The sequence below is a fragment of the Jaculus jaculus genome, chromosome 5 (genome assembly GCF_020740685.1).
Source record: "Jaculus jaculus isolate mJacJac1 chromosome 5, mJacJac1.mat.Y.cur, whole genome shotgun sequence".
Classification (NCBI taxonomy): Eukaryota; Metazoa; Chordata; class Mammalia; order Rodentia; family Dipodidae; genus Jaculus; species Jaculus jaculus.
Window position 1 is genome coordinate 46,488,089 of NC_059106.1, and position 27,562 is coordinate 46,515,650.

At 50.3% G+C, this 27,562-nt stretch overlaps 1 protein-coding gene across 1 annotated transcript in view; it reads left to right on the top strand.

Annotated features, from left to right (window-relative positions):
- Positions 1-27,496, top strand: part of Plod1 (procollagen-lysine,2-oxoglutarate 5-dioxygenase 1) — a 42,473-nt gene extending 14,977 nt beyond the window's left edge. Inside the window, exons 5-19 of the mRNA XM_004657635.3 lie at positions 262-374; positions 1,162-1,225; positions 2,486-2,583; positions 4,314-4,415; positions 4,934-5,065; positions 7,337-7,458; positions 10,880-10,984; positions 11,297-11,422; positions 11,715-11,856; positions 15,698-15,811; positions 16,388-16,453; positions 18,573-18,677; positions 21,311-21,457; positions 23,933-24,058; positions 26,679-27,496. Of these exons, the coding sequence (XP_004657692.2) occupies positions 262-374; positions 1,162-1,225; positions 2,486-2,583; positions 4,314-4,415; positions 4,934-5,065; positions 7,337-7,458; positions 10,880-10,984; positions 11,297-11,422; positions 11,715-11,856; positions 15,698-15,811; positions 16,388-16,453; positions 18,573-18,677; positions 21,311-21,457; positions 23,933-24,058; positions 26,679-26,834 (1,718 nt within the window). The 3' untranslated portion in view covers positions 26,835-27,496. The remainder of the gene's footprint in view (positions 1-261; positions 375-1,161; positions 1,226-2,485; positions 2,584-4,313; positions 4,416-4,933; positions 5,066-7,336; positions 7,459-10,879; positions 10,985-11,296; positions 11,423-11,714; positions 11,857-15,697; positions 15,812-16,387; positions 16,454-18,572; positions 18,678-21,310; positions 21,458-23,932; positions 24,059-26,678) is intronic.
- The last annotated feature ends 66 nt before the right edge of the window (positions 27,497-27,562 follow it).

The window sequence follows — 27,562 nt, forward strand, 5'->3', positions numbered from 1 at the left end:
CTCTGATCGAAGGTTCCAAGCTTAGAAACCCTCAAACCCACTTCCAGGGCCATAGTTCAAAGTGGATTCAGTTCAGTGGGTATCACTGATCATGGGAATGCATCAGCTGGTTACATGAATTAGCTTGCATCCAACCACTCCTAGTCAGGAGACCTCTGAGAGGTGACAGGGTTGTTGAGTGCGGAAGCAAGATGTGAATGGGCTGGAGAAAAAAGGCCAGAAGCTAATAGTCTATTTTCGGTTCCCTACCACCACACCCAGGCTTCATTGGTTACGCCCCCAACCTCAGCAAACTGGTGGCTGAGTGGGATGGTCAGGACAGTGACAGCGACCAGCTCTTTTACACCAAGATCTTTTTGGATCCAGAGAAGAGGGTAAGAGGTGGCATACGGGCTGAGGAGAGGGGACTTGGGAAACGATGTCCCTAGGTCTGGCTGGCTGGGCTGCAGTAGGGACAGTGCCCTGAGGCCTGAGCCCTTAGGTTAGTGTCTCTGGAGTGCCCTGGATGGGAGTATTGTTTAAATAGCACATACTCTCTGCTCAGTTCTGGAGGGTGGAAGGTTGATCTCAGGGTTCAGCTTGGGTTTTGTTATAAAAGCAAAATTAGACAGGCGTGATGCCACACACCTTTAGTCCCAGCACTGGGGAGGAAGAGGTAGGAGGATCGCTGTGAGTTCAAGACCACTCAGAGACTACATAGTGAATTCCAGGTCAGCCTGAGCTAGAGTGAGACCCTACCTTGAAAAACTGAATTAAAAAAGAAAGAAAGAAAGAAAAATTAGGCATAGTGGTACATATAACTCAGGAGCTTGAGGCAGGAGGATCATGAGTTCAAGGTCAGCCTGGGCTACATAAGTAATTCCAGGCCAACCTGTATGTACCAAGACCCTGTCTCAGAAAACCAAAAGGTAATGAACTGACAGCACTATGGAACTTCTTACAAGGATGTTGTGAGGTTCAAATTAATACTTGCATACTGGAAATTGGGACTGGCGATTGGCAGGCAGTGAAGTGTCTTCCCAGTGTGCCCTGTCACCGTGACCCTACGCCTTACGTGGCAAGGCTGAGTGAGTGTGGGGACAGGCTCTCCCTGTTGAGTGTACTGGGACATGCTGGGCGGGGGGCTCTCCCTGCTGCAGCCCAGTGCCCTCATTCCTGCAGGAGCAGATCAACATCACCCTGGACCACCGCTGCCGCATCTTCCAGAACCTGGATGGAGCTCTGGGTAAGCAGCTTGCCCTAGAGGGGAGGGACCAAAGGGAGTGGAGCCCAAGAGGCCCGAGGGGTTGGGGCCTGAGCAGATGGGATCTGAGATGGCGGGAGGTGTGGACCTGAGGGATGGAAGGGCCAGGAAGGAGTGGAGCTGAGAGGGGCAGGAGAATGGAGTTGAGAATTCCTGGCCGGGCTGGAACCCAAGAAGAGAGCAGTGTGATTCCTTCTTGGTCACTGTGCTAGGCTGTCACTAGCCTCCTACTCAGGTCCCCAGAGAGTCCCTGGATGTTTGAGGGCAGAACTTTGTCTCTGAGCTTGGAAGGAGCTGGTGATGCCCACAGCAAGCACCTGTCTGTCTGGTGCCCTGCATGCCACCTCAGCACAATGGGCCCCTCCCCTCCTTCCCAAGCCCTCCCCCCTTCCAGGTGAAGGGTTCTAAAGCAAGGGTGATTGGCAGGAAGCTGATGGGTCACTCAGGTAAAATGGCCACTTGAATCTGCAGACAGCTCAAGGCTGGTGATGAGGCTGGCTATGCCACAGGTCTTTCCGGCTGACCCCAGCAGGTCGCACATGCCTCAGTTTTTTTAGCTTTAAAAGTGGAAGAAAGTAGGGCTGGGTGTGGTGGCGCACGCCTTCAATCCCAGCACTCTGAGGCAGAGGTAGGAGGATTGCTGTGAGTTCGAGGCCACCCTGAGACTCCATAGTGAATGCCAGGTCAGCCTGGGCTAGAGTGAGACCCTGCCTCGAGATGGCTCAGGAGGTAAAAGTGCTTGCTTGCAAAGCCTGCCAATCTAGGTATATCTGGATCTCATCTGCAGGGATAAGAGGTCCTCAGATCTTTTCATGCAGTCAGCTTCCTCTCCATTCTTTTGTGTGCACATGCACAGCATCGGTCAACAGGGGCCTGGTTGAGGCTCTTCCCACTCAGGCCTCCCAGTGTGACTGGCATAGTCTCAGTGCTACACTGCTTGTCCGACGCTGGGATGTTCCGGTCTTTGTTCCTCCATCCTTGCTTCCTGCCCTGATGAGTCAGCGTGCTAAGGATGAGGGGTTGCTGTGGACTGCTTCTCTCATGACAGCGCATCAAGCACTTCCTGGCCATATAGTCCTCCCTCTACCCCTTGAAGGCTGGATTATCCCAATTTTTCAGATAGGGAAACTGAGGCTCTGAGAAGTGATGTGACATGCACAGGGTTATGGCCTGCTGAAAAGCCTGGGGGTCCCCAGCCTTGGTCCCCTGCCAATGGTTGGCTCCGTGTTTTCTGGCTCCCAGATGAGGTCGTGCTCAAGTTTGAAGTGGGCCACGTGAGAGCGCGGAACCTGGCCTATGACACCCTCCCTGTCGTCATTCACGGCAACGGGCCCACCAAGGTATGGAGGGGCCCGGCCCTTGGGGAGCATGGGGGGAAGCTGGAGTCCCCAAGTCTGTTCTCAGTGTGACGCTACTCTGGGGCCAGGGCTGCCTTCCGGAGCTCCTCTGTGGGTTAAACGCCTCTGCCGTCATGTCTGAGCTTGGCGTGGTGTCCTCTCTCACTCCTGTGGTGGTCGGTGGCACTCTCTCTGTCTGTTCTAGACCATAAGACACTAAGAGGCCACTGTTCCCATCCAGGCCTGGGGTATGCTGTCGGAATCATCTGGGTGCTGTCACTGCAGGGTGGAATTGTTCATTCCCTCGCCAATATTTACTGAGTGTTTGCAGGGGGTAGGGGTGGTCAGTGGATAAGGCGCAGTCACAATGAGGACCGTCCCCACATTCATGGCGGCTGGGGACAGGGCAGATATAAGTGGCCCTTGGGAAATGGCCCATAGCTCATAGCATATTTGTGTTTTCAACCATCTTTCTCAGAGCCTCACGGACACGAGTGGAAGGAGAGCCTACCAAAAATGCTGCTCTCGGGCTTGGCATGTAGCTTAGTTGGTAGAGTGCTTACCCTAGCATTCCTGAAGTCCTGGGTTCATTCCCCAGCTCAGCATAAACTGGGTGTTGGTGGTACATGCCTATGATCCCAGTATTTGGGAGGTGAAGGTAGAAGGATCACAAGTTCAAAGCTACATCTTTGGCTACATGAGACCCTGACTCCTAACTCCAAAAAGGATCACTTGCCCTGGAACCCCTTGAGGGCCCAGTTCAGAAATTTGTGGGTTTTTAAAAATATTTTATTTTGGGGCTAGAGAGATGGCTTAGCAGTTAAGGCACTTGCCTGCAAAGCCACAGGGCCCAGGTTCTATTCCCTAGTTTCCATGTAAGCCAGATGCACAAGCTAGCTCACGTGCCTAGAGTTTGCCATGGCTAGAGGCCCTGGTGTGTCCATTCTCTATCTGCCTCTTTCTCTCTCTCAAATAAATAAATAAATTATTTTTTTTAAATAATATTTTATTTACTAATTTGTCAGAGAAAGAGAGAGTGAGAATGGGTGTGTCAGGGCCCCCTTGTGCATCTGGCTAACATGGGTCCTGGAGAATTGAACCTGGGTCCTTTGGCATTGCAGGCAAATGCCTTAAACACTAAGCCATCCCTCCAGCCCCTTTAAAAAAAAATAATTTCTTTATTTACTTGAGAGAGAGGGTCACAGATAAGAGTAGAGAGAATGGGCACACCAGGGCCTCCAGCCGCTGCAAATGAACTCCAGATGCATGTGCCGCCTTGTGCATCTGGCTTATGTGGGTATTGGGTCCTTAAGCTTGGCAGGTGAGTGCCTTAAGTGCTAAGCCATCTCTCCAGCCCGAATCTGGGGTTTTTTTTTTTTTTTTGTTTTTTTTTTTGTTGTTGTTTTGTTTGAGGTAGGGTCTCACTCTGGCTCAGGCTGACCTGGAATTCACTATGTAGTCTCAGGGTGGCCTCGAACTCTCGGAGATCCTCCTACCTCTGCCTCCCGAGTGCTGAGATTAAAGGCGTGCGCCACCACGCCCGGCTGCGAATCTGGGTTTTATAAGCACCCATTGCCAAGCCCTTCCTCTGCTCTCCTGGGGGTAAAGCATTCTCTCCAACATCTCTAGGAGTGTCAGGGGGCTATGCTGTGGGTCCCAACAGAGAGATGGGGCTTGGTGGCTATGGGTGGGGGGGGCCCGGCCCCTCTCATGCCAAAGCTGTCTCCCAACAGCTGCAGCTGAACTACCTGGGCAACTACATCCCACGCTTCTGGACCTTTGAGACGGGCTGTACTGTGTGTGATGAGGGTCTGCGCAGCCTCAAGGGCATTGAGGTGAGGCTGAGCCTGACATCTGGGGCCCTGATGTGGGGGAAGGAGGAAAGGTGATTTTGAATGGATTTCTGCCTTCGGTGGGAGGTAAAGGGATCATCCTGGGATGGGGGTGGGGTCTCCAGGTGCTTCCTCTTGGAAGCCTCATTAGAGTATGCACAGTCCAGCTTGCCTCCAGATGCCAGAGTCTGTTTTCTTCTGCCTGGCCCTTCAGGCTCCTCCCCGTGCCGTGAGCCCTTGTCCTCACTTACGGTCTACCTTGAACACCACACTAGACAAAACCTCCGGGCTGCATGCCATCCCTGGACCCTCGTTCCGTTGTTCAGAGCCTGGATTTCCACCGTGCCCTCTCTGGGCCAGCCTCCCACCTCTGTGTGCCAGCACAGCCTGTTTGGTGCTCCCTGGCCTGGGCACCTGTCCCACTGAGACTCCAGCCTTCGCCCCAGACTCCCGTTGGGCTATGCTAGGGCCTCAGTGGCAATGCAGTGGCTGGACTCTTGTGCCACCTTTTCCCTCTGCAGGATGAAGCTCTGCCCACAGTCCTGATTGGCGTATTCATTGAGCAGCCCACGCCCTTCCTGTCCCTCTTCTTCCAGCGCCTGCTGCGCCTGCATTACCCTCGCAAGCAGACTCGTCTGTTCATTCACAACCACGTGAGTAGCAAGTAGCGGGTGCTGCGGGGCTCCCTGTGGCTTGGCTCAGGGGCCCGCCCTCATGAGCTGGCCTGAGGTCTGCAAGGATCTGACTGGATTGGGTGTACCTGAGCCAAATGAAGTACCGCGGTCCCCAAGTCACTAGGCTGACTCAGGAGTCCGACTGGCTGGGCTTGAATCCCAGATTTTTCCTGGCTGTGTGGCATATACCTCAACTTCTCTCTGCTTCTGTTTTCTCACTTATAAAGTGGGGGTGGTATGTTAATTATTTTTATCATTGCTGGGGCAAAATAACTGATGAGCAGTATCTTAAGGGAGGCAGGGTTGGTTTGGGCTCATGGGAGAGGCATGGTAGCTGCTCGTGAGGCAGCCACTCACAGTGCGTGCAGTCAGGAGGCAGAGAGCAGGGAATGCTGGTGTTCCGCCTGTGTCCTCCTGTTTATTCAGTCCAGGACCTCCAGCCCATGGAATGGTGCTGCCCACAGTTGCAGTGGGCCTTCCCACCTTAATTAACCTAATCTACAAACCCTCTCACAGACATGTCTAGAAATTGCCTCTCATGGAGTTGCAAAGCCAATCAAGTTGGCCATTAAGATGAACCATCACATAAAAAAAAAAAAAAAAGATTTACCATCACAGAGCTGGGGAGATGGCTCAGTGTTTAAAGGTGCTTGCTTGCGAAGCCTGGGCCTCATTCTCCAGTACCCACATAAAGCCAGCACAAAGTGGTGACTGGAGTTTGTTTCCAATGGCAGGAGTCCCTGATAACACCCACTCTCTCTCTTTCTTACCTTGAAAATAAACATGTAAGGGCTAGAGAGATGGCTCAGTGGATAAGGTACTTGCCTGCAAAGCCTAAGAACCCAGGTTTGATTCCCTAGTACCCACATAAAGCCAGATACACAAAGGCACGTGCATCTGGAGTTTGTTTGCAGTGGCTAAGAGGCCTTGGCATGTCCATACACCAACACACACTCTGTCTCTCTCTCTCTATCTATCTGTCTATCTCTATGCTTGCAAATAAATAAATCAAATATTTAAAAAACCTGCAGAGGGGCTGGAGAGATGGCTTAGCGGTTAAGCACTTGCCTGTGAAGCCTAAGGACCCCAGTTCGAGGCTTGGTTCCCCAGGCCCCATGTTAGCCAGATGCACAAGGGGGCGCACGCGTCTGGAGTTCGTTTGCAGAGGCTGGAAGCCCTGGCGCACCCATTCTCTCTCTCTCTCCCTCTATCTGTCTTTCTCTCTGTGTCTATCGCTCTCAAATAAATAAATTAATTAATTAAAAAAAAAAAGAAAAGAAACTAAAAAAAAAAAAACCTGCAGAGGATGCCTGGCTTCTGTGCTGTCTTGCAGCCAGATGAAGTCTTGCCTCCATCTCTGTTTTGTGGCCTCCTTAGCTATCCAAGTCCTTCCTACCCTGTCTGCAGGGCCCCTGGTCTTCTCTGAGCTCTTCTCAGCCACTTAGTCTGTGGCCTTCCATGGACCCTTCATCCCTGACAGGGCACATCCTGCCTCAGGAACCCATGGTCTTGCATTCAGCCCAGCGCCCTGCTTGGCTCCCTGGTGTTCATTTCAGCTGTGCAATGGGCCCTGCAAACAGAAAGGAAATGGTACCTGCCCTTGTGTGGTGTGAAGCTTCCCTGGAGACAGCATGAACTGCCACTCTGTGTAGAAAGAGCTGTCACGGGCGGTCTTAAGTACCTACTGAGTGCTTGCTTATGGGTACTGGGAGGAACTACTGTGGGCTGGGTTTCTCTCACTGCCTGCTTACAGTGACTGGGAGGGAGGCATGGGTGTCCTCCCATTTGACAAGGGAGGAGACATTGTACCCTGAAACTGACACAGGTGAAGGGATCTGTCCAAGGTCACAAGCTTGTCATAGCAGAGCTAAGGTTGGTCTAAACCTTGGGTTGATCTAAAGACTGCTTTTACATGTGCCCGTGCCAGAGCCCCCAAACTGTTCCATCTGTGATGGGATGTATGACAAAAACATTTTCCCTGAACCTTACCCCAACGATTAGCAGGTTGCTGAATGTGGGGTCTTTGGGGCACAGAGGGGAGGGTAGTCCTGGTGACAGCTCTGAAGAGTCCTGTGGGGTCTGGCCTGTGGAAGGGTGGCCAGGGAAAGGCATCTTGGCAGAGGGTCTGTAGTCAGGATCACAGGTGGTCAGGGGTGTGCTAGAGATGAGGACATAGACTGGTGGTGACAAGGCTGAGGTCCCAAGGGTAGGACCTGTGTCCCCACCTTCACCTTGTCTCCTTGCCCCCAGGAGCAGCATCACAAGCCTCAGGTGGAGAAGTTCCTGGCAGAGCACGGTGGCGAGTACCAGTCTGTGAAACTGGTGGGGCCTGAGGTGCGCATGGCCAATGCTGATGCCAGGAACATGGGCGCGTGAGTTGGGCACCGGGATTCTTCTTGCTGATGGTGGCGGGCAGATGGGTCATGGCGTTGGGAGAGGCAGGCTGGGTGATAGGAATTCACAAGGCTCCGTGGACTCCAGCAAGTTCCTGGCCTCAGAGTCTCCACCTGTGAAATGAGGAAACAGTCTGAGCAGCCATCTTCAGGGCTCCCAGCAGCATCATGTGGTTTCAGGAAGCAAATGAGAGAAAGAAGAAGGGATGGAGGGTCAGTAATAGACCAAGGTAGAGAGTCAGAAATGACCTCTGACTTTTTTCTACATTATAAAAAAGACAAAAAGATGCTGGAGAGATGGCTTAGCAGTTAAAGTGCCTGCCTGCAAAGCCAAAGGATCCCAGTTCGATTCTTCAGTACCCATGTAAGCCACATGCACGGGGGCAAATGCATCTGGAGTTCATTTGCAGTGGCTGGAGACCTGGTGTGTCCATTCTCTCTCTCTCTCTCTTGCAAATAAATAAATAAATAAATAAATTTTTAAAAAGGCAGCCGGGTGTGGTGGTGCACACCTTTAATCCCTGCACTTGGCAGAAGTAGGAGGATCGCTATGAGTTTGAGGCCACCCTGAGACTACATAGTGAATTTCAGGTCAGCCAGGGCTACAGTGAAAACCTACCTAAAAAAAAAAAAGTAACAGACACAAGAATTCATTGGTCTAGGACTAGGGATGCAGCTCACTTGGTTGAGTGCTTGCTTGGCATGCATAAGGCCCTGGGTTCCATCCTGGTACTGCATAAATAGGTGTGATGGCAGAGACCTATAATTCCAGAACTTAATTCAAGGTCATCTTCGGCTACATAGCAAGTTCATAGCCAGCCTAGAAGGCTTCATTGATCTTGATCCAAAGCTGGCAAGCTTCCCGTGAAGGACTGGGTATAGTAAAGTGATCTGCTTGGCGGACCTCTTGTCCTGCTGAGCTCTGCCTTTGTAGAACAAAGGCGGCCACAGATGATGCATAATGAATGAGTGCGGCTGTGCTCCAGCAAGATTTTATTTGTGGACACTGAAATTTAGCTTTCTTAAAGGGAGGCATAATTTTCATGTGCCTTTCAATTCTGCACCCCCCTTGTCATTTAAGAATGGGAAACCATTCTTAGCTTCCCTGGCAACAGCAAGCTTTGGACGAAGGACCATATTTTGCTAAGTCCTGGACCAGATGAACAAAAGGCGTGTGCATGTGTGTGTGTGTGCGTGTTTTCAGACCAAGGCTGGCCTTGAACTCCTAATCCTCCTGCCTCTACCTTTCAAGTGCTAAAATTATAGGATGTACCACCATGCCTAAAGCCATATGCTTTAAAAAATCATTTTATTTATTTATGTATCTATTTATATTTATAAGTAAATATTATTTATTTATTTTTATGTGTATGTGTATGGGCATGCCAAAGCCTCCTACCAATGCAAACACCAGATGCTGTGACTCTGTTTTTGTTTTTGTTTTTGTTTTTGAGGTAGGGTCTCACTCTAGCTCAGGCTGACCTGGAATTCACTATGGAGTCTCAAGGTGGCCTTGAACTCACGGAGATCTTCCTACCTCTGCCTCCCAGGTGCTGGGATTAAAGGTGTGTGCCACTACGCCTGGCACTTGCATCTCTTTCTGCGTCTGGTTTCTGTGGGTGGTTTGAGAATTAAATCCAGGCCAGCAGGCTTTGCAAACAAACACCTTTAACCACTGAGCAACCTTCCCAACTCTGGACTGTTTTTATTTATTAATTATGTTCAGGGCTGGGTATGCCTTCATGCACACCAGGCATGTACCCTATCACTGAGCAACACCCTCAGTTTGCTTTCCTTTCCTTTCCTTTCCTTTCTTTCTTTCTTATTTTATTTTATTTTATTTTATTTTATTTTATTTTATTTTATTTTACTGTGGAGTCAAGAACTCACTGTAGCATAGGCTCACCCACAATTTACTCTGTAGCCCAGGCTGGCTTTGAGCTCATGGTGATGCTCCTGCCTCAGCCTTCTAAAATCTGGGATTAAAAGTGTGCACCAACCGGGTATTGTGGTACATATCTTTAATCCCAGCACTCAAGGCCAGTCTGGGACTATGTAGTGAGTTCCAGGTTAGCTTGGGCTAGAGTGAAACTCCATATTGGGAAAACACACACATACCACACACACACAAAACAAACAAACAGGCCTGGAGAGATTGCTTAATGGTTAAATGCTTGCCTGTGAAGCCTAAGGACCCCTGTTCAAGGCTCAATTCTCCAGTACTCACATAAGCCAGATGCACAAGGTGCCACATGCATCTGGAGTTTGTTTGCAGCAGCTGGAGGCCCTGATGCACCCATTCTCTCTCTCTCTCTCTTTCTTTCTCTTTCTCTCTGTCACTCTCAAATAAATAAATAAAAATAAATTTAAAGCCGGGCGTGGTGGCGCATGCCTTTAATCCCAGCACTCGGGAGGCAGAGGTAGGAGGATCACAGTGAGTTCAAGGCCACCCTGAGACTACAGAGTTAATTCCAGGTCAGCCTGGACCAGAGTGAGACCCTACCTCAAAAAACCAAAAAAAAAAATAAATAAAATAAATAAATAAATAAATAAATTTAAAATGTATCATGGAAGCCAGGCGTGATTGTGCATACCTTAAAAAAAAAAAAAAAAGGTGTTCACTACCATGCCTGGTTCCAGCTTCCTTCCCCCCCCCCCCCCAGGTAGGGTCTCACTCTGGCCCAGGCTGACCTTGAATTCACTATGTAATCTCAGGGTGGCCTTGAACTCAAGGAGATCCTCCTACCTCTGCCTCCTGAGTACTGGGATTAAAGGTGTGTACTACCACACCTGGCTCTTCCAGTTTCCATTTTTAAGGTTGTTGGTGCAAGCGATTGACTTGCTCTTGAGACAAGCAGCACCAGCCCCCTCCCGCCTCTGTAGGCTGTGTGCTCCCCTGTCACGTATTTGCTCTTGCCAAGCCCGGGGCCTTCTTGAGAGCGCAGGAGCTCAGGGTCCGGGTCTTGGTATTGTGAGGGATCTCTGAGTTCCCATCCTGTGTCTGGTACATTGAGAAGACAAACTGGTGATAAATGTGGCATCCTCTGGGAAAGTTCTAGGACCCGGCCTAGCTAACCCTGTGTCCTTCCTCCTTCTCACTGTCCTCTTCTTCATCTTTGTCTTCCTCTTTCCGCTTTCCTTCCTCTTCTACTTCCTCTTCTTTCTCATCCTCTTCCTCAACGTCCATGTCCTCCTCCTTCTCATCTTCCTTATTTTCCTGCTCTTCCTCATCCTCTTCCTTCCCCTGCCCAATGCCCATGGCCTCCTCATCCTCCTTGTCCTTCTCTTCCTCCTCACCCTCCTCCTTGTCCTCCTCCTCTTCCTCCTCACCCTCCTCCTTGTCCTCCTCCTCTTCCTCCTCCCATCCTTCCTCTTTGTCCTCTTCCTCCTCCTTCTGCAGAGACCTGTGCCGTCAGGATCGTGGGTGCACCTACTACTTCAGCGTGGACGCTGACGTGGCCCTGACCGAACCCGACAGTCTGCGGATGCTGATTGAACAGAACAAGTGAGTCTGTGGGTGGTGCTCTGAGCCGCCCCGCCCAGCAAGGCCCCCGGCAGGGTGGGAGCCCTTCCCCCCTCTTCTGCCTCTTTGACCACTCATCACTTTGGGACCCCAGCCCGGCGACTCCAGAGGCTGATGGAGAGTTGGGCCTTCTTGAGGTGGTCTCCAGGGTGGGAGGGAAGAGTTCGTGATGAGCCAAACCCTTGTAGGACGGGTCTGCTCCATCCTGGCGGGAGGCAAAGAAAGCTCTGGACGTGAGTGCCCTTCCCCGTCCTCAGTCTGCCTCCTGCTCCCACTAAAGTGCTCCCTCCTCAGGAATGTCATCGCCCCACTCATGACCCGCCATGGGAGGCTCTGGTCCAACTTCTGGGGGGCACTGAGTGCAGATGGCTACTATGCCCGCTCCGAGGACTACGTGGACATCGTGCAGGGCCGGCGTGTGTGAGTATCCACCACCTCCGTGTCTTCCTCCTGGGACTGCACTATCTCCCTCCTCGGCAGTCCTGTGCAAACTTCTATTGACCCTCAAGCAAGGCAGACTGGAGTTAGACACACAGAAGCATTTCCTGACACGCGTCCTGCACCCAGTGGCCCAGAGTGAGAGAGCCAGACCGGCATCCTCAAATCAACCCGCTCCCCAGCCGTGACCTTCCTTTCCTGTCTGGCTGCAGACTTCAGCTTGTGAGCCCACCTGCCAGTCTGTGACCCTCTCCGTCCCCTCCCTCTCCCCCAGGGGCGTCTGGAATGTGCCTTACATCTCAAACATCTACCTGATCAAGGGCAGTGCCCTGCGGGCCGAGCTTCAGCACCCAGACCTGTTCCATCACAGCAAACTGGACGCCGACATGGCCTTCTGCGCCAACGTGCGGCAGCAGGTCAGTGGTCCTACATGGTCACCAGAGTCCCTTGTGCCTGGCCAGTGGGCCTCCTCCATCTCTGATATGTGTGCCGGGCTACCATGTCACCATAGACCTATAAGCTTCCGAGAGGCCAGCAGGGTGAAGGTGCGTGGGGCGTGCGGCCAGTCCTCAGGTCTGCAGGGACCGTTTCAGTAAACCCAGATTGCACACCACCTACTTTATATATAAATGTGTACACTCATACGTATGCGTGTCAGGCTGACCTGGAATTCACTATGGAGTCTCAGCGTGGCCTTGAATTCATGGCAATCCTCCTACCTCTGCCTCCCAAGTGCTGGGATTAAAGGCATGTGCCACCATGCTCGGCTGGTTTTGATTTTTTTTTTTTAATTTTTTGTTTATTTATTTAATAGTGACAGAGAGAGAAAGAGGCAGATAGACAGACAGAGAATGGTTGCGCCAGGGCTTCCAGCCACTGCAAACAAACTCCAGACGCATGCGCCCCCTTGTGCATCTGGCTAACGTGGGTCCTGGGGAATTGAGCCTCAAACCGGGGTCCTTAGACTTCATAGGCAAGCGCTTAACCGCTAAGCCATCTCTCCAGCACTGATTTTTTAATTTTTAAAGAGAATTGGCTCCAGATGCATGCATGTGCAACCTTGTGCACTTGCATCACCTTGTGCGTCCGGCATATGTGGGATCTGGAGAGTCAAACATGGGTCCTTAGGCTTCACAGGCAGTGCCTTAACCACTAAGCCATCTCTCCAGCTTGAATTTTTAAAGGTTTATTATTATTATTATTATTTTTGAGGTAAGGTCTCACTCTAACCTAGGTAGACCTGGAATTCACTATGTAGTCTCAGGGTGGCCTTAAACTCACAGCTATCCTCCTACCACTACCTCCCAAGTGTGGGGGATTAAAAGCATGCCTAGCTTTTTTTTTTCCTTAGGTTTTTAAACATACTATTTATTTATTTGGGAAAGAGAGAGTATGAGCACACCAGGGCCTCTTGCCCCTGCAAACAAACTTGACTCATGTGTCACATTGTGAGCGCAGGCTGGCAGGCGTGACAAGCAAGGGCCTTTAACTACTGGGCCTTCTGCCAGCATCTGATTTTTTTTTTTTTTTTCAAGGTAGGGTCTTGGCTCTAGCCCAAGCTGTCCTGGAATTCACTATGTAGTCTCAGGCTGGCCTTGAATTCACTACAGTCCTCCTACCTCTGCTTCCAAAGTGCTGGGATTAAAGGGGCGTGCCACCACGCCCGGCTTTGTTTTTTTTTTTTTTAAAGGGAAGGCCTGGTACTTTATTTATTTATTTATTTATTTTTGTTCATTTTTTATTTATTTATCTGAGAGCGACAGACACAGAGAGAAAGACAGATAGAGGGAGAGGGAGAGGGAGAGAATGGGCGCGCCACGGCTTCCAGCCACTGCAAACGAAGTCCAGACGCGTGCGCCCCCTTGTGCATCTGGCTAACGTGGGACCTGGGGAACCGAGCCTCGAACCGGGGTCCTTAGGCTTCACAGGCAAGCGCTTAACCGCTAAGCCATCTCTCCAGCCCTGGTTGTTTTTTTTTTTTTTTTTGAGACAGGGTCTCACTATATAACTCAAGCTGACCTTGAACTCATGATCCTCTTGACTGGCCTCCTAGGTGCTAAGTGCTGAGATTATAGGCATGCACCAGCACCTCTGGCTCCCATTCTATGTTTATTTGTGTGTGTGTGTGTGTGTGTGTGTGTGTGTGTGTGTGTGTGTGTAGGCACACGTGGAGGTCATAGGACAACTTTTGGGTCATTCCTCACCTGCCCACCTCATGTGAGACAGGGTGGATTCTCACTTTGCTGTTCTTTGCTGCTGCCCCAGGAGCTTGCAGGAAATTCTGTCATGCTGTCAGTGTCGGCGTACTGAGATTGCAGAAGCCCACCACGGCTTCCAGGTTTTATTTTTTTTGTTGTTGTTTTTTATTTTTGGTTTTTCGAGGTAGGGTCTCACACTAGCCCAGGCTGACCTGTAACTCACTATCTAGTCTCAGGATGGCCTCGAACTCAGCGCTCCTCCTACTTCTCCCTCCCGAGTGCTGGGATTAAAGGCGTGCGCCACCATGCCTGGCTATTGTTTTTATTATTTATTTTGAGAGAGAGAGAGAATGGGCTTTCAGCTGCTGTGAATGAACTCCAGATGTTTGTACCCCCCTGTGTGCGTATGGGACATTGCATGCTTGTGTCACTGTGTATCTGGCTACATGGGACCTGGGGATTCAAACATGAGTTCTTAGGCTTCGCAGGCAAGTGCTAAGCCATCTCGCCAGCGTGGCTTACAGGGTTGTTTTTTTGTTTTTGTTTTTGTTTTTGTTTTTGTTTTTGTTTTTGTTTTTTTAAAGATAGGGTCTCACTCTATCCCAGTTTTCTGGCTTCCAGTTTTTTCTGTGAGGTCTGAATTTGGGTACTCAAAGCTTGAGTGGGGAGTATTCTCCCCACTGAGTCATCTTTCCAGCCCCTCTTTGTGATTTTTATCCTCATGGTAGGGATCAAACTAAGGGGCTTCACTTCATGATTTGTTTGTGCTTTTTGCTTTAAAAAATATTTAGCCGGGCATGGTGGTGCACACTTTTAATCCCAGCACTCAGGAGGCAGAGATAGGAGGAGCGCTGAGTTCGAGGCCACCCTGAGACTACATAGTGAATTCCAGGTGAGCCTGAGCTAAAGTGAGACCCTACCTCAAAAAACAAACAACAACAACAAAAAAATTGTTGGTTGTGGTGGCACATGCCTTTCATCCCAGCTCTGGGGAGGCAGAGGTACGAAGATCACTATGACTTCAAGGCCACCCTTGAAACTACATAGTGAATTCCAGGTCAGCCTGGTCTAGAGTAAGATCCTGTTTCACAATGCCAAAAAAAAAAATAATAATAATAATTAAATAAATAAATAGAAAAGAGAGAGAGAAACAAAGAAAGGAAGAAAAAGAAAAAACCTTTACAGCTTGCCATGGTGGGTGGCTCACCTTTAATTCTAGCACTCCAGAGGCAGAGGTAGGTGGATCATAGTGAGTTTGAAGCCACCCTGAGACTACATAGTAAATTCCAGGTCAGCCCAGACTAGGGTGAGACCCTACCTTGGAAAAAAAAAAAAAGTTCTTATGTATGTGTGCATACGTGTTTGTATGTGAGCAGGTCACACTTTAGAATTGCTTGGTAGTGCTTAATCCACTGAACCTTCTCCTCAGCCCCTTGTTTGGTTGGTTTGTTTGTTTTAATGTGACAGCATTGGGAGGTTTTCCCTGGGACCAGCATGTCAGGATTAAGTCCACCCTTTAGCAGAGCCCTTTTATGAGGCCCTGAGTTCTACCCAAGTAAAAATAGAAACAACCCTTAAAAAAAAAAAAATTAGGATCTGTTGCTGCCAGATGCTTCCTTCAAGTTTTATATCTAGCTTTTTGGTTTGTTTGTTTTTGTTTTTGTTTTTTCTATGGAGGGCCTTGCTCTAGCCCAAGCTATCCTGGAATTCACTCTGTAGTCTCTGCCTGGCCTCAAACTCAAAGTGATCCTCCTACCTCAGCCTCTAGCATGCACCACCATTCCCAGCCATCTAGCTTTTTATGTGGGTGCTGGAGAGAGGAACCCCCAGACCTCTAGGCTTTGCAACAAGCACCTTTAACCACTGAGCAGTATTCTCAGCCCCAGAGCCCTCTCTTATATTTAGTCATCCAGGAACCCTTTTCTGGGCTGGGTACTGGGAACACGCACCGCACTCATGGGTCCCTAATTTAGGAGCTTGAATCTGATAGTAGAGGGGTTGTCCCACCCATCTCAGGGTACGTGAGGTGAGGGGGGCAACTTCATCCATCCATCCACAGGAGGTGTTCATGTTCCTGACCAATCGGCACACATTTGGCCACCTGCTCTCCCTGGACAACTACAAGACCACCCACCTCCACGGTGATCTCTGGGAGGTGTTCAGCAACCCCGAGGTGAGTGAGGCACAGGATGAATGGGACCCTCCCTGTCTGATCCTATGGCCAGATGCATCTATCTGCTGGTCCTGTCCCTGACCCTTCACCCTCTCTCCCATCTCCCACCCTCTCTCCCATCTCCAGGGACCCGTGGTACCTTCGACACAGCGCCACCTAGGGGTGGACGCACCTCATGCCTCAATCCTTCATCCCGCTCCTTACTAGTATGGGTGTACTTACCCAGCCTGGCCAACCCCCGAGGTGTCATGACAGTCAGAGAAATGACATCTGTGACACTGGGGCTTGTAGATGACATAGGCATTTGCACATGCCTGCACAGACATGTACATAGACACACACTTGTATGTACGTGTGCAAATACGGGCTCCTGTGGGCACACTTGTACACCCAGGCAGTGTGCATATACCCAGCAGGCACAGCCCGCCCTGGGCATGCTCATACCCATTCATGGTTTGTGGGGTCTGGAGGCAGGAGGTCCATGTGGGAGCACCTCGTGTGGCCTTGTGCATGTGGTGAGCCCCAGATGACTCAGGCCAGGCCTGGAGCCCTCATCCTCTGTTCTTCTCCCCACAGGACTGGAAAGAGAAGTACATCCATGAGAATTACACCAAGGCCCTGGAGGGGAAGCTGGTGGAGACGGTAAGTGGCGCAGGTACCCTCAGGAGCAAAGCTTCTAGTACGATGCACACCCCACAGCTGGTGCCGTGGGGCGGGGAGGGGGAGGGGAGTACCTTTCTGTGTGTGCTGGCAGTGCTCAGGGCAAGAGGAGTGGGTGGCTGCCTGGCCATCCTGTATAACAGTTGCCTTCTTGTTGCTGGGGAAACATCTAACCAGAAGCAGCTTATGGAAGGAGAGGGTTTATTTTGGCTTACAGTTTTGAGGGGAAGTTTCCTCAGGGTGGGGAAAGTATGGCCAAGGCAACAGTGCATCGCATCCTGTCACATCAGCTGTGAGGAAGCAGCCATGAGTGAGCTTGTGCGCACTGGCGAGCGGGACTGGATTAATGAATTTCGAGGTCCCCCCTCCCCTGGTGATACTCCTTCTCCAGCCAAGGCTCCATCTCCCACAGGCTTCACCAACTGGGGCTTAAGTATGAGGCTCCATCACAAACCTGTGAGACTGGGGAGTGCTTTTTTTTTTAAATTTATTTATTTGAGGGCGACAGACATAGAGAGAAAGACAGATAGAGGGAGAGAGAGAGAATGGGCGCGCCAGGGCTTCCAGCCTCTGCAAACGAACTCCAGACGCGTGCGCCCCCTTGTGCATCTGGCTAATGTGGGACCTGGGGAACCGAGCCTCGAACCGGGGTCCTTAGGCTTCACAGGCAAGCACTTAACCGCTAAGCCATCTCTCCAGCCCTGCTTTTTATATTCAAACCATCATACCCTATCAGCACTTTCCAGCTGAGGCCTGCAGGGGCCTTGGCAAGGAAGGAACTACAGGGGGTGAGGGGTGCATGCTTGTACTTCCAGAGGCCGAAGCAGGAGTATCAGGAGTTCAAAGCCAACCTTAGCTATATAAAGAGTTCCAAGCCAGTCTGGGTACATGAGAATCTATCTTTAAAAAAATAGAAAAGGGGGCTGGAGAGATGGCTTAGCGGTTAAGCGCTTGCCTGTGAAGCCTAAGGACCCCAGTTCAAGGCTCGATTCCCCAGGACCCATGTTAGCCAGATGCACAAGGGGGCACAGGCATCTGGAGTTTGTTTGCAGTGGCTGGAAGCCCTGGCGTGACCATTCTCTCTCCGTCTGTCTATCTGCCTCTCTCTCTGTCACTCTCAAATAAAAAAATAAAAATGAACAAAAAAAATTAAAAAAAAAATAGAAAAGAAGCCATGCATGGTGGTGCATGCCTTTAATCCCAGCACTTGGGAGGCAGAGGTAGGAGGTGAGTTCGAGGCCACCCTGAGGCTACATAGTGAATTCCAGGTCAGCCTGGGCTAGAGTGAGACACTGCCTGTAAAGCCAAAAAAGAAAAAAAAAGAAAAAGAAAGGTGTGCAGGTAGTGTCGCTGAGCAGTCTAAAAACAGAAAAGAGATTGAGGGGGGAGGGGATATGATGGAGAGTGAAGTTGTGAAGGGGAAAGTGGGGGGAATTATGATAGTTTATTGTCTATAATTATGGAAGTTGTTAATAAAAAAATAAAATAAAAACAGGAAGGAGGCTGAGGTAGGAAGGTCATCGTGAGTTTGAGGCCAGCCTGACCTAGAATGAGACCCTACCCCAAAAACGAAAAGAAGAAGGGACCAGGCATGGTGGCGCATGCCTTTAATCCCAGCCCCTGGAAGGCAAGGGTAGGAGGATTGCTGAGAGTTCAAGGCCACCCTGAGACTACATAGTGAATAGCAGGTCAGCCTGGATTAGAGTGAGACCCTACCCCAAAAAACCAAGGGAAAAAAATAAGAAGAATAAATTTAAAAAGGGGGGGGAACCAGCCCCATATGTGGCCTTGAGCCAGGAAAGAGGAGTGGGCGGCCATGTCCTTTTATTCACATCCACCCCGGGCGTGCGCTTTTCTATTGGCGATCCTGGTGGCTGTAGCTCTGGGACCTTGGTTGAGAAAATCCTTCTGTGACTTCTGCTTCCCCTCCTCAGCGGCTCACTCAACCTGCCCAGCATCCACTGCGTCTTTGCTCCCTGGTGATGCTCGAAGGGTTCCCAGAGTCTCGGGGTGTGGGCTGGTGTAGACCACACACAGGGGCCGGGGCACAGTGCAGGGAGGGCGCCATATTGCCACCTGACTGAGTCCTTGCCCTTCCCAGCCTTGCCCGGATGTCTACTGGTTCCCCATCTTCACGGAGGCAGCCTGTGACGAATTGGTGGAAGAGATGGAGCACTACGGCCAGTGGTCTCGAGGCGATAACAAGGTAGGGCGCCATCCCCCAGGCCACCCTTCTGGGCCAAAATAAATTAATTCATTAAAATAAATAGCAAAACATTTAAAAAAAAAAAAACAACAAGACTTTAGATCTGTGTGCTTCAGATTGGCTGACTTTTGAGCTGGGTGTGGCAGCGCACGTCTTTAATTCCAGCACTTGGGAGGCAGAGGTAGGAGAACTGTTGTGCATTCTAGGCCACTCTGAGACTCCAGAGTGAATTTCAGGTCAGCCTGGGCTAGAGTGAGACCCTACTTTGGGGGGGGGAAGATTGGCTTTTTCCTTCCTTCCTTTTCCTTGAGGTAGGGTCTCACTGTAGCCCAGGCTGACCTGGAATTCACTACGTAGTCTCAGGATGGCCTTGAACTTGTGGTGATCCTCCTTCTGAGTGCTGGGATTAAAGGTGTGCACCACCACGCCCAACAGACTGACTTTAAAAAAAAAATACTTTATTTATATTTATTTATTTGAGAGAGAGGAAGAGAGAGAGAGAGAGAGAATGGGTGCATGGGCCTCTAGCTATTGCAAATGAACTCCAGATGCATGTGCTACCTTGTGCATCTGGCTAACATGGGTCCTGGGGAATCAAACCTCGGTCCTTTGGCTTTATAGGCAAGCACCTTAACCACTAAGCCATCTCTCCAGTCCCAGATTGGCTGACTTTTGACTCTGCAGCTGGACCCACTGAGCTGCTGGTCACCTGCCTAATCCATGTGTTTGGTGGCTGGACAGATCCCCAGCCTTCAGTCACTGGGGTAGCTCATGCATTCTGGGGCTCTTTGTGCTCCAGTGGCAGGGCCAGCCTTAGGCCCCAGAAACTTGAGCTAACTGCGGCCCTCTGTCCTAGTTTTCTGTGCTGCATTACAAATGACCATGGACTTGGTGGCCTGAAACAACGCAGAGCTGGGTTATAGCTCAGTAGCTGATGATTTACCTAGCACTGCCAGGCCTTGGATTCAATTCCCAAAATCAAAACTTGAAAAGCAAGTTTTCCTAATTTCTGCAGGTCAAAGACCTGGGCCTGGCTTAACCAGGTTCTCCACTCAGGGTCTCACAAAGCTGTGACTAGGGTGAGGTGGGGGGTGGGGAGAGAGGGAGTGGGTGTCTGACGTCTTAGATCTCACCTGAGTCTTGTGCCAAGCTCATGTGGTTGTTGGCAGAATTTATTTCCCTGTAGCAGGAGAACTTGGAGCATCTGGCTTCACCATGAGCAGCAGGAGACATGGCATTTCTCTCCAAAATTCTTCTTCAAAAGACTCGCCTTAGGGCCAGAGAGATGGCTTAGCTATTAAGTGCTTGCCTGTGAAGCTTAAGGACTACAGTTTGAGGCTCGATTCCCCAGTACCCACATAAGCCAGATGCACAAGGTGGTGCATGCATCTGGAGTTCATTTACAGTATCTGGAGGCCCTGATGTCCCCATTCTCTCTCTCCCTCTTTCTTTCTCTGTCTGTTGCTCTCAAATAAATAAATAAAAAGAAACAAAAAAAATTTTTTTAAACCCTCACCTGATAGTTCTAGCATCTAGGCTCACCTCTGTCCCTTAACCTAGGCTCACCCTGTCCATTAACCTAGTCAGCTGATTATGACTTTTTTTTGTATGCTTTTTATTTTGTTTTTAGGTTTGAGAGACACAGAGAGAGAAAGAGGCGGGGGGGGGGGGGGGAGCATGCCAGAGCCCTTCAGCTGCTGTGAAGAAACTCCAGATGTGCACGTGTGCATCGTTGCCCTTTTGTATTGCTTTGTGTCTAGCTACATGGCACTTGGAGATTCAAAGATGTGTTCTTAGGCTTTGGAGAGAAGTGCCCTAACCACTAAGCCATCTCTCCAGCCCTGAATGTTTTAAAAAATTTATTATTTTTTAATTATTTATTTGAGAGTGAGACAGAGAGAGAGAAAAAAAAAAGAATGGGTTCGCCATGCCTCCAGCCACTGAGAACGAACTCCAGACGCGTGTGCCATCTTGTGCATCTGGTTTACATGGCTACTGAGGAATCAAACCTGGGTCCCTAGGCTTCTCAGGCAAGCGCCTTAATTGCTAAGCTATCTCTCCAGCCCCTGAATAGGACTTTAATCATATCTGCAGTTCCCTTCAAGCTCATTGCTTTAAAAAATGTTATTTATTTATTTATGTGCAAGGAAGAGAGTGAGTTTGTTTGCTGCTCCAGACACATGTACCACTTTGGGTATGTGGTTTATGTGGGTACTGGGGAATCAAACCCAGGCCAGCAGACTTTGCAAGCAAGTGCCTTTTTTTTTTTTTTTTTTTTTTTTTGTTTTTTCGAGGTAGGGTCTCACTCTAGCTCAGGCTGACCTGGAATTCACTATGGAGTCTCAGGGTGGCCTTGAACTCACAGCGACCCTTCTACCTCTGCCTCCCAAGTGCTGGGATTAAAGGCGTGCAACACCACTCTAGGTGCAAGTGCCTTTTAAACTGCTAAGCCATCTCTCCGGCCCTACCCCACCCCCCACTTTTGCCATAGAATGTGACACAGTCCCCTCCTGTCTCCAGCCAGGTCAAGGGGAGGGGTTGAGTCAGAGGCTGTGCCTTATGGCATAGGAATCTGGGGCAGAGTGGGGGCATCTGTGAGTTCTTCCTGTCACTTTCTCCGTGGTCCCTTCCAGGACACCCGCATTCAAGGAGGCTATGAAAATGTCCCCACCATCGACATCCACATGAACCAGATTAGCTTCGAGCGGGAGTGGCACAAGTTCCTGGTGGAGTACATCGCCCCCATGACGGAAAAGCTCTACCCCGGCTACTATACCAAGGTCTGCCTGCCTGGGGGCAATAGCGTGGGGCATATAGTGGGAGCAGTCCCAGCCTTGGGGTGAGGCTGGACATACAGTCCCAAGGGGGACATGTGGTCTCCCCCACCCTTAGGTGGGGTGTTGGGAGGTGAGGTATGAGGAGGTGGGGCCCTGAAGAGACAGTGTGTGTGTGTGCACATGTGAAGGTGTGTGTGAGGGCACAGCCTTTGGGGAGGGGCTTTGGGAGGTGCCTAGGGCCCCTTCCTAGGTTCTGGCCATGCCCTTTATGAATTTTTCCTTTGTCTGTTTTTTTTTCATTTTTTTTTTTTTTTACCCTGTGGTAAGGCCTCACTCTAGCTCAGGCTAACCTGGAATTCACTATGGAGTCTCAGGGTGGCCTAAAACTCACGACGATCCTCCTACTCTGCCTCCTGAGTGCTGGGATTAAAGGTGTGCACCACCATACCTGGCTTATTTTTTTTTTTTTTTAAATTTCACAGTACTGGGGGCTAAACTGAGGCCTTAGTACATGGTAGGCAACCACTCTACCACTGGGCTAGCCTAGTCCCCTCTTTTCTTTTGGTTCACTTATTTGTTTTGGAATTTTTTTTTTTTTTTTTTTAGCTTTTTGAGGTAGGGTCTCACTCTAGCCCAGGCTGACCTGGAATCCACTGTTTTCTCAGGGTGGCCTCAAACTCACAGTGGTCCTCTTACCTCTGCCTCCTGAGTGCTGGGATTATAGGCGTGTGCCACCACGCCCAGCCTGTTTGTTTGTTTAAGGGAGAGTATGGCCATGTCAGGGCCTCCTGCCTGATGGATGTGCCGCTTTACATAGGTACTGGGGAATTGAACCTGGGCTTTGCAACCAAGTGTCTTTATCCACTGAGCATCTCTCCAGCCATCATTCATTCCTACCTGGCCTAGAATTTGCTGTCTAGATCAAGCTGGTCTTGAACATGAGGCTATACTCCATGCCTCTGTCTCCCAAATGCTAGGCGTGTGTCACAACATGCCAATATCTTAGTCCTTTTACTTTTTATTTTGAGTCAGTCTGACTAAGTTGTCCAGGCTGACTGTAAAGTCATTCTTTTGCCCAGGCAGGCCGTGACCTGTTGTTCCTCCTGCCTCCATCACCCAAGTAGATGTGATTACAGATATACACCGTCAGGCCCAGCCCTCTATATCTTTACTTCTCTATTTATTTTTTAATTAATTAATTAATTAATTAATTAATTTACTTATTTATCTTGAAACAGGGTCTTGCTAAGTAACCCTGGCTTGTCTGAAACTCCCTATCTAGCCCAGGCTGTCCTCAAACTTACAATGACCGTGGTGGGGCAGTGACTCAGCAGCTAAAGGTACTTGCTGGCAATGTCGGCTGGCCCTGGTTCCGTTCTCCAGCATCCACGTAAAGTCATGTACAGAGTGGCGCGTGCACCTGTGATGCCAATGCTAAGACAAGGAGAGGTGGAGCCAGGTGGAGCACAGACATCTATCTCTGCATTGTCTTCTGATCTCCACATGTGTGCATGGCACACATGCCTCTCCCATCTAAATATATAGATAAAAATTTACAAACCTTACAGTAATCTTCTTGTCCCTGCCTCCTGAGTGCTGGGATTACAAGCTCGAGCCACTACACCTGGCTCCTTCCTTACTTTTCTCCAGCTACCTGCTCAGGTACGCCTGGGCCCTGCTCTTCAGTAATCTACAGTCTAGATAGTCAATAAGGGACAAGAAGATCATCCCTGTTTTCTTCCCTTCCCTCTCCCCATTCCTCCTCACTCCTTCCCTCTTCTGAACACTTGAGCTGCTGTTTTAGGCGCTGGAGGGCTGCCATTTAGCCGACCTGAGCTCCAGGAGCACACTTCATAGTGGATTTAGATGAGACCTCCCTGCATACTCTGCCTCTCCTGGCTCTTTATGGCCTGTTGCTCTCTCTTTATTTCATTTTATTTATTTTTGGTTTTTTGAGGTAGGGTTTCACTCTAGCCCAGGCTGACCTGGAATTCACTCTTTAGTCTCAGGGTGCCCTTGCACTCATGGCGACCTTCCAACTCTGCCTCCCAAGTACTGGGATTAAAGGTGTGCACCACCATGCCCGGCTTCTCACTTTTAATTTTTTAATTTCTTATTGTGTGTGTGTGTGAGAGAGAGAGAGAACCTTGGGTATGCATGTTCCATGGTACACTTGTAGGCAGAGGACAACTTTAAGGTGTCTGCTGTAGCCTTTGAGGCAGAGTCTCATATTGTTTACTGCTGCTTTTGCCAGGCCAGCTGGTCCTTGAGCTTCCAGTAGATTCTACCGTCTCTGCCTCCCTTCTCACCTGTAGGCATGGCTGGGATCACAAAACACTGGACCCAATGTCTGGCTTTGTTTACATGGGGCTTGGGGGTCTTCACACTTGCATGGCAAGTGTCTTATCCACTGAGCAAGCTCCCCAGCCCCTGTGGCCTCTCCTGACTGAGGCTCATTTGTCCCCTGCCCTGGCACAGGCCCAGTTTGACCTGGCCTTCGTTGTCCGCTACAAGCCTGATGAGCAGCCGTCACTGATGCCGCATCATGACGCCTCCACCTTCACCGTCAACATCGCCCTGAACCGGGTTGGAGAGGATTATGAGGTGAGTAGGGACCACAGGGGTCCTGGGACAATCCATAGAGGGGAGCCAGGCCAGCTGGTGAGCAGAGGGGCTCAGGGGACCCCAGGGCCTGAGAGCTAGAGGAAAAGAGTGCTAGGTATGTGGGTGGGGCTCCCTGGAAGGTGGGATGGAGCACAGTTTGCCAGAGGGTCTTCAGAAGTAACAGAGCAGGAATTCCCGTTCTGGGACAGACTGCCTGGCTGAGGAACCTGCCCTCTGTCCTAGCAGCTCTGTGGCCTGAGGTGTAGTTCTATTTTTTTTCCTCTGAGGTGGGTTCTCACTCTAGTGCTCCTCCTACCTCGGCCTCCCAAGTGCTGGGATCAAAGTCAAAGGCACATGACACCACACCTGGCCTGTTTCTTCTTATCTTTATGCTTCTTCTTTTTTTTCTGAGGTAGGGTCTTGCTCTAGCCCAGACTGACCTGGAATTCACTGTGTAGTCTCAGGGTGGCCTCGAACTCACAGCAGTCTTCCTACCCCTGTATCCTGAGTGCTGGGACTAAAGGCATGTACCACCACACCCAGATCTTTATGTTTCTTTTTTACTTACTTACTTACTTACTTACTTGCTTGAGACAGTGACACACACACACACACACACACACACACACACACACACACACACACCGAGAGAGAGAGAGAGAGAGAGAGAGAGAGAGAGAGAGAGAGAGGAGAGAATGGGCGTGTGGGGCCACTGAAGAAAGAGCTTGGGGTTTTCCTTAGATGAGAAGAAGGTTGCTTTGTTAGTGGCATTCAGCCACTGCAAACAAACTTCAGATGCTTGCCCCCCCCCCCCCCCGTTGTACATCTGGCTAATGTGGGTCTTGGGGGATTGAACCTAGGCCCGTCCTTTGGCTTTGCAGGCAAATGCTTTAACCACGAAGCCATCCCTCCAGCCCATACATTACTGTTTTTTGAGTTCCTTTTGGACTTGGCCCTGGGCCTCTGTGAAGGACACTCATTAAAACAGATGTGAGGGCTGAAGGGATGGCTTAGCAGTTAAGGTGTTTGCCTGCAAAGCCAAAAGATCCCTGTTCGATTCTCCCGCACCCGCGTAAGCCAGATGTACAAGGGGGCGCATGCATCTGGAGTTCATTTGAAGTGGCTGAAGGCCCTGGCGCACCCATCTCTCTCAAATAAGTAAATAAAGTATATATTTTTTAAAAGCAGATATGTGGACTGGAGAGATGGCTTAGTGGTTAAGTGCTTGCCTGTGAAGCCTAAGGACCCCGGTTTGAGGCTCAGTTCCCCAGGTCCCACATTAGCCAGATGCACAAGGGGGCGCATGCATCTGGAGTTCGTTTGCAGAGGCTGGAAGCTCTGGTGCACCCATTCTCTCCCTCTCCCTCTATCTGTCTTTCTCTCTGTGTCTGTCGCTCTCAAAAAAAAAAAAAAAAAAAAAAAGCAGATATGTAAGCCAGGCATGGTGGCACACTCCTTTAATCCCAGCATTCGGCAGGCAGAGGTAGGAGGATTGCCATGAGTTCGAGGCCACCCTGAGACTCCATAGTGAATTCTAGGTCAGCCTGGGCTAGAGTAAGACCCTACCTTGAAAAGCCAAAAAAAAAGCAGATGTGAGATAGTTGGCGTGGTGACACATGCCTTTAATCTCAGCACTCGGGATGCAGAGGTAGGAGGATTGTTGTGAGTTTGAGAACACCCTGAGACTACATAGTGAATTCCAGGTCAGCCTTGCTTCAGGGGGGTGGGGGTGGGGGAAGAAAACAGTAAAAAGAACAAGATGTGAGTTTTGAGAACTCAGAAGCATTTCTGTGAGCTGGGGGTCCTAACCAAGAGGAGTTTTGGGTTCCCAGTGGACACTGGCAATACTTGGAGACATTTTAGGTCAGGGTGTTAGGACATCACTCCCCGCCCCCGCAACAAAGTCTGTTTTATTTTGCTAGGATTTAGTGACTCAGCCCTAAACTAACATATCCCAAGATCCCGGCTTTGCTAAACAAATGCTCTACCTCTGAACCACACCCCAACCCAGCACTAATAAGATGTTTGTTTTGAGTCAGGGTCTCACTGTAGTCCAGGAACTCACTCTGTAGGCCCAGGCTGGCCTTAAACTCACAAGCAATCCTCCTACCTCTGCCTCCTGAGTGCCGGGATTAAAGGCATGTGCCACTGCTATTTCTTAATTATTGAAATAGGGTTTCATGTAGCCCAGGCTGGCCTTGAACTTTCTTGCTATGTAACCAAAGACTTCTGATCTTTCTGCCTTTTTCTCCCAAGAACCCACCCTCCATCTCCTTGTGCCGCCACCTGCAACTAAAACCCAGCTTTTATTATACTATCTTATGTATTTCTCTCAGCTCTGTGTAGTGTAACCTGTACTTCTTAGATGCAGAAACTGAAGTTAAGTGAGTCACAGAGTCAGGGAGGGTGGAGCTGACCTTTGACCAGGCTGCCTGAATTGCAGGTCAGAACTCTGGACTGCTTAGTCTTGCCCAGTGCATTCCTCAGGCAGCCGATGGCTGTCCCCCTCCAAGGCATCTTCCGCTGGCTGGGGTGCTGATGGCTTTTGGCTCTGGTGGAATAGAGAACAGATGCGCAGACATGAGATGAAGGCTCACTGACTTGTCCTGTCTCCTTCCAGGGCGGCGGCTGCCGGTTCCTGCGCTACAACTGCTCCATTAGAGCCCCAAGGAAGGGTTGGGCCCTCATGCACCCTGGACGGCTCACACACTACCACGAGGGACTCCCCACCACCAGAGGCACCCGTTACATTGCCGTGTCCTTCGTCGACCCCTAGCTGGCCAAACCTGACTCCCTTAGGCCTGATCTCTTTGCTGAAAACCACTTCCCAGCAACCCCTGGGGCCTCTGGGTCCCAAGGAATCCGGTCTAACTTCCAGGCTTCTGCCTTCCATTGCTCTTGAAGCTACCAGTCAGAGGGATGGGGCACAACCAGAGATGGGATTGCCCTCCAAGGCTGGGGCTCTCCGTGGTGCTCTCTTCAGTCTGAGAAAACACTGATCACATCCAGTGTCCTGGAAACCCCAGCCCGCTTCCTCTGATTCCCCCATGAGGTCAGACTTGGGCAGAGTGGCCTATCTGAGCCGCCCCCAGAGACTTCAGGGCAGAAGCTCTGACCCAGAGCCCTTCCAACAGAACTGTCTCCTTCAAGCCTTTGGGGGTGATTGAGATGTGGATCAAACTCAAGCCACTCCCCTTCCAGCCTGGGACTGCCAAAGCACCTTCTTCCCAGCCTCCAACACCAGAGCAAACAGCTGTCCCCTGAAGACTCAGAAATCCCTCCCAGGGGATGGAAAAGACATCTGAGCTGAAGCTTGATCCTCTACATATCCTGGGGGGAGGGGAGTGATATGTCCACACTGCACTGGGTTACTCTGTACTCATGCCTCTGGACAGAGCGTCAGAGGCCACAGAGTTCTATTAAAGGTTGTTCAAACCATGGTGTCAGAGATGCTTGGGGATGTCTGTAGGGGAGGCCTGAAGAGTCCCTGGTTGGTGGGAATGG